Genomic DNA, 6,658 nt, shown 5'->3' on the forward strand with positions numbered 1-6,658 from the left:
GTCCGATGACGACTTCTTCCACGTCATGTCGTATTACGACCGCCAGCTGTCGGGCCTGCTCAACTACAACGACTTTCTGCGCGCCTTCCTGAGGTAGGAGTGTGTGTGCATTCTTGAGTTAGGAGGGTGTGTGCCGTACTGAGGGAGGAAGGTGTGTGCCTTATTGAGGTAGGAGGGTGTGTGCGTTATTGAGTTACGAGGGTGTGTGCCTTACTGAGGTAGGAAGGTGTGTGCCTTATTGAGTTAGGAGGGTTGTGCCTTACTGAGGTAGGAAGGTGTGTATTACAGTGGTGGGAGGGTGTGTGCCTTACTGAGGTAGGAAGGTGTGTGCATTACTGAGGTAGGAAGGTGTGTGCCTTACTGAGGTAGGAAGGTGTGTGCCTTACTGAGGTAGGAAGGTTTTTATTACAGTAGAGGTAGGAAGGTGTGTGCCTTACTGAGGTAGGAAGGTGTGTGCCTTACTGAGGTAGGAAGGTGTGTGCCTTACTGAGGTAGGAAGGTGTGTGCCTTACTGAGGTAGGAAGGTGTGTGCCTTACTGAGGGAGGAAGGTGTGTATTACAGTAGTGGGAGGGTGTGTGCATTACTGAGGTAGGAAGGTGTGTGCCTTACTGAGGTAGGAGGGTGTGTGCCTTACTGAGGTAGGAAGGTGTGTATTACAGTAGTGGGAAGGTGTGTGCCTTACTGAGGTAGGAAGGTGTGTGTGCCTTACTGAGGTAGGAAGGTGTGTGCCTTACTGAGGGAGGAATGTGTGTGCATTACTAAGGTAGGAGGGTGTGTGGCTTACTGAGTTAGGAGGGTGTGTGTGCCTTACTGAGATAGAAAGGTGTCTGTTTTACTGATGTCCGAGGTGGAGGGTGGGTGGGTGCTGTTCTGAGGAAGGAAGGCTGCACACCTCCAAGTTTCTATGCCATGCAGACAAGGGTGTTGGTTCGCGAAAGAATTGAGTGTGGAAGGACTGAGGGAGAAGGGGGAGGGGGGGGGGTTGTGGATCACGTTAATAGGTAAAACAACATGGTAGGGTAGCTGAGAAGTGAGTGGGATGTATATTAAAATATATACAACGACAGTGGTGAAATGAAGAGTAAAGTTGAACGTGAGCTGGGGTACGAAAATATGAGGGATGAGATGCCGATGGAGATATACAATAAAAATAGAATATGAAAGATTTACCATAATAACTTTGATATATTTAAACAATATATAGCACATGGTAGCATTATAAGTAAGCACACACTCAAATTAGTTGACTTACATAATTATTATTGTATTATTGGTATTACACAATATCACTGTCGTGTGATCATTTATTGAGCTCTGATCCTAAAGCTACATAGGACAAGTATGGAATTGGATTGTTTGTTAAATTTCCCCCCCCCCGTTTTTTTTTGCTTGATTTGTTCCTGTTTTGTGTCGCATGGCGAAGAGTTGATGTAGCAGTGGATGTATACAGCTAGTAATATTTATTGGTTACAACTTCATGCTATTACGTTTCACAACATTACGTTCTAAAGACATATAGCGTTGAAACATGTTATGTAAATGCCTTTACGCGAATCGGGGGATGCATTAGTCGCTAGTAACGCGTTGGCCATGTGCTGTTGTATCAGGTAATCTACGATACATCTAACAATAGAATCACTGTCTTCTCTATGGCATGTTAAAGCCATGTTTTAGGGCTTAATATATCAACATGCTGTGCAGAATTTCGCAATTCTCTGCAGTTCCCTCGTATTACGTTATATTTTTGTTTACGATACAAATACAAAATATCAACAATATATAGTGGTTTAGTTCTGCACGTAGTATTCACCTATTGTTATGTGTTTACCTCTGTGTTTAAACACTCATATATAGGTACGTGTACACTTTGCACAGTGTATTACTTCCTAGAAAATTGCTATTTATGATATAAATTATATAATATTTAACGTCATATGCCAATGCCTATATACTATGGCAGAGATCATTCTTAGTTAATAGTGTTGCATATATACAGATTGTATTCCTGCAACGACGTTAGAAATCAATGTTAGTTCGTGTTTATCATTTGTCTCTGTATAGTCTACAGCCATAGCCTCATAATGACGGTTTGTGTTATTGCACATCAATCAGAATATAATAACATTCATCAGAAGAAGCTAAGAGCAATGCTAGATGAGCAATGCTAGCTTGAAACTACAGAAGACCAGTATCAAGGCGTTTATGATGTTAGTACGAATTGTTTGCATCACGTACGGGTGTACGTCATCCCACTATGTTAACAAGTGGGATGGGGTGGGGTGGGGAGCCTTGCTTGTCTTCTCTAAACTCCTGTTAATGATAGCCTTGTATGCCTAATTACATATCTCGTTTAATCGCCTCAATAAACTGTTAACTATATAATCCTTTTGTTTTTGTGATTACTGTTCAGACAGATACGGATAAGGATGCTTAAAGTTGTCATCTGGTGATATTGTAGATAGAAACGTTTTAAGTATCTCACCACAGGGTACCCACCCATGCATTCAGACGCATTCAGGCATGCAGTGTTATTTCTTCTCTCTATCTATTTGCTGTTTGCTCAACCTATAGCTGTATTTACTTGTAGATATATACGTTGCAGCCAGCGTTCGTTCAGCTTCCTTCGTGGTTGAAGACATATATGCTGACCATGCCCGCCGAGGCAGAAGAAGGTAGCAGGCTGCAAGTCGGCTCTAGTTTAAAAACTGCCTCACAACATCTCCCCTATCTCGTCCCCTCTCTATTGCTCTTCCATTTTCTTTCTTCTCTCTCGCCCTCTCTCTCTCTGCATCCTCCAGATGACAATAGATCAAACACGAACAGATATATTCATGATTTCAATCACTGTGCATTTATTTTTGCAGGGATTTTCGATTTTTACAGACAATTGCTTGGGGGGGGGGGAACAAGTTATGACTGGTGTTTGCTCTGCGTACGCACGCACACATACGCGCACACATACGCGCACACACGTATACGCACACGTTATTAGGAACATTACTCAGTTGCTATAAACTAAAAGTAAAAAAAACAACAACATACAAACATTATATATATAAATACATAATATATATAAATACATTATCGCCCAAGCTGTGTGAATGCTTGACGACAATTACACTAGGAATCACACGTTGGGCTGACGCTCGAAAGTTTGTTGTTATCAACCTCTATACGCGCACACGCACACCTATTTTCCACGGTAACTTCCGGCAAATCTCTGTGCTGGTTGAAGATATTCAACAAAAAGACGATTCAAAGGGATTCAAAGCCCGATTCAAAGGGGCAGCCGGAGTCCTACTCCGCATCTTGTTGGAGGTTGCCGGGGGCGACGCAAGCCGGAGTCGGCATCCTACTCTGCATCTTGCTGGAGGTCGCCGGGGACGACGGAGACCGGAGTATGAGTACACGCGTATCATCGTTGTACAGCACAAAGTCGACGAGCTGGGCTGGAAGGTGTTCCCGCAGGCGAGCCGCGAGCGTGTCCGGCCGCGCCAGCAGCGCGAGCGGCAGGCGGCGACGCAGACGCACCCTGGCGGCGTGCGCGAGCGATGGCGGGCGGGCGCACGCCGCGCGAAGCCGCGCCAAGTGCCGCCACGACCAGCGCGAGATCAGCCGGAACTTGGAGCAGGGGCACGCAAACACGGCGTGGAACTCGCGCACGATCAGCATCGCCGCCGCCATCTCGTTCGAGTCGAGCGCGTCGGTGACGCCGGCGCGGCACAGTGCACACGCGCTGCCGTCATCCTCCCGCCACATGTCGAGCACGCGCGCATCCAGCCCCCGCCGCAGCAGCAGCCGCAGCTTGCCTGGCTGGGCGAGGCACGCGGCGAGGTAGAGGGCGCTCGCGTCGCCGCCGCCGGGCAGCGCGCCATTGAGTTGCGCGCCCGCGTCGACGATCGCGGCGACGATGTCGTCGTCGACGCGCGGCGTGGCGAGCGCGGCGAGCAGCGGCGGCACGTGTCGCGGCGTGAACGCGTTCGCGTTGGCCCCCGCCGCCAGCAGCGCGAGAGTCATCGCCCGCGCGCCGCGGCTCAGTGCGTGCGCGAGCGGCGACACCCGGTCCGGCGCCAGCTCCGCGTAGAATCCGGCGAGGTCGTCACGGCCGACGGCGTCCGCGAGCCGCGTCTCACGCGAGAACTCGTCGCTCAGGAGTCCATGCGCGGCGAGCGCGCGCAGGCAGTCGAGTCGTGACCAGTCGATGGCCATGTGGTAGGGACTAGCCGAGCGCGTGCGCAGCGCCTCGGCCGACGTCTCGCCGAGAAGCCTCTCGACGACTCTGCCGAGACGAATCGTAACGACGGATCAGATCGCGCGACGTCGGATTTTCGTTATCGATAAACACGGTCGTTCGAAATCGACCTGCCTGCCTGTCCTGCAGCCAGTACTAGTAAATCAGCATTGTGAGAAGACGTTCGCAAAACAATGCTTAGTAATGACACGCTGCTAGCTCGACACTGGGGTGATTGATGAGCATCTGTTGCCAATGAGCATCGTGAGAAGACGTTCACAAAACAATGCCTAGTAACGACATACAGCTAGATCAAACTGGGTGAGCGCAGGAGACAGACCCCAGTGTAAAGCAATAGTGTCGAAGGGGGCGTGGCCAAGCGGACAGGTCAATTTGGGACGGCGCCGATAAATACCTCGTTGCGCGTTTACAGTCGCGACGTTTTTGCGGTTCGAGCAAACTCACCCGGCGAGCGAGAAACAAAAATGCTGTAAAACCTCGGCGAAAAAACTGCCACTTGTCTACATACCTCACGTGACCCTGCTGTATTGCCGCCACCAGGGGCACTGCAGTCTCGTCCAGCAGGGCGGCGTTGGCGTCTGCACCGTGTGACAGCAACAGTTCGATACAGTCAAGGAAGCCCTCCTGTGCTGCGATGAACAGGGGCGTGGCACCGTCCGACCCCGCCTTGTTGACGACCCCCGCTTCTCCTGCAAGCAGTGTAGTGTCAAGGCATCACTCACCGTGCCGTGGAAGCTTGGCGTGCGGGTTACTCATTAGTAGCCGCCGAGTAAACTCGGGCTGATTATTTATATTTCCAACACATCGTTGCTTTGGTCTCTGTAATATGCTCAGCAAAGCTGCTCGCTGTTATGTGGGTGAGGCTGTTAGCCTCCTGCCAGTGAGGTAAACCCATTCCTACAGCAGCTGTCGACTGAAGAGTTTAGGGCACTAGGATGAAGCACCTTGCATAACGGCACAACTGCCACAGCGAGCCTTGAATCCTATCCCACTCAACCAGAAGAATAACCATGACTATTAACGTCCGAATAGACTTCTGCGGGATGCACACATACCGAGTTGTTCGGCCCGATCCAGTAACGTTCGCAGGCAGTCTGTGTTGCCGTGCTGCGCTGCCGTGAACACAGGAGTTAGACCGTTCTCGTCTGGTGCCTGTAGTGTAGCGCCATGGTCCAGGAGAAGCCTGAGCAATAAGTAGAGTGGGTTACACGTTACACGCCAGTTAGAATGCCATCGCGATGCGGATGGCGACACCACCACCTACAGTAGAGACCAGGACAGAGACCAGGAGAGAGTCGCTGATTTCCCCATTTTTTCTTACTCGTTTTAAAATGAGTTTAAGTGATTGCAAAATTACAGTCGTTTCTTCATGGTAATCACGGTTAAAGGTTTCACACACACACATATTTCCCCCAGAGTGAATCTATTGTTTGGTTGCGATGTGCACCCCACACCTTGTAATTTCCTGGTTCGACTTGTGTTGGAAGATCCCTGCCTCGTGAAGCGGCGTCCATTTTGTCCATATCGCAGCATTAGCGCTGGCGCCACTCTTGAGTAATGCTTTCACGATTTCAGCCGCTGCTTCCTTGTTATACAGAGCTGAGCGAACGCAACGAGTCGTCGACTTACGAACAACGATTACGTACAACGCCCCCTACTTATCGAACGGTTCTCCCGGTCCTTTAACGCATGCCAGGTCTTCAAAGCTGAAGCTAATTTGCGACATGCTATAAATTCTATGACATGGCTTTATTGCCTAATTGCCTTACTTTTCAGCTGTGTTTACTTTTGACAATTCCTACACAGTAACGCTGGGTTTTCACAGCTTGACGAATAGGTCTCCCAAATGATGGAGTTGCACACACACACACGTACACATGCACACATGCACACAATACACACACACACACACACAACACACGCACGCACGCACGCACGCACACACACACACACGAGACCACAGCCCATTGTCAAAAACATAAATAGTAACGACATCATAGGTCTAACATGTCATAAGTTTAGAGGAGAATTATTGAGCAAACGACATGACATTTGGACTCAATGGTAGTCATAACTATTTATGACATTTCTGACAATGAGCCAGCGGCATACCATCCAGCAGCGGTGTTGTGTCGTCGCTCGTCGCAATATCCGGATCAGCGCCCCCTGCCAGCAGAAGTCGAACGCAGTCCAGCGACCCGCTTTTGCAGGCGACATGAAGAGGGGTCAGCCGTTCAAACGACTGCCAGTGCATGTCTGTGTCGGCTGCAAACAGACATGCGCACATCCCTTAACCACGGTAGCAACCATGCCTTAGATGCTGTTATGTATTATGTTATGCTATGCTATGCTATGTTATGTTATGTTATGTTATGTTATGTTATGTTATGTTATGTTATGTTATG

General features: G+C 49.3%; 1 protein-coding gene across 1 annotated transcript in view; it reads right to left on the bottom strand.

The window, feature by feature from the left end:
* Positions 1-3,298: 3,298 nt before the first annotated feature.
* The window catches only part of LOC106805811 (ankyrin-2-like), an 8,754-nt gene continuing 5,394 nt past the window's right edge, over positions 3,299-6,658 (bottom strand). Inside the window, exons 3-7 of the mRNA XM_014807551.1 lie at positions 6,366-6,518; positions 5,708-5,852; positions 5,309-5,436; positions 4,762-4,942; positions 3,299-4,280 (exon numbers count right to left, since the gene is read on the bottom strand). Of these exons, the coding sequence (XP_014663037.1) occupies positions 3,299-4,280; positions 4,762-4,942; positions 5,309-5,436; positions 5,708-5,852; positions 6,366-6,518 (1,589 nt within the window). The remainder of the gene's footprint in view (positions 4,281-4,761; positions 4,943-5,308; positions 5,437-5,707; positions 5,853-6,365; positions 6,519-6,658) is intronic.

The sequence above is a fragment of the Priapulus caudatus genome, unplaced genomic scaffold (genome assembly GCF_000485595.1).
Source record: "Priapulus caudatus unplaced genomic scaffold, Priapulus_caudatus-5.0.1 Scaffold128, whole genome shotgun sequence".
Classification (NCBI taxonomy): Eukaryota; Metazoa; Priapulida; class Priapulimorpha; order Priapulimorphida; family Priapulidae; genus Priapulus; species Priapulus caudatus.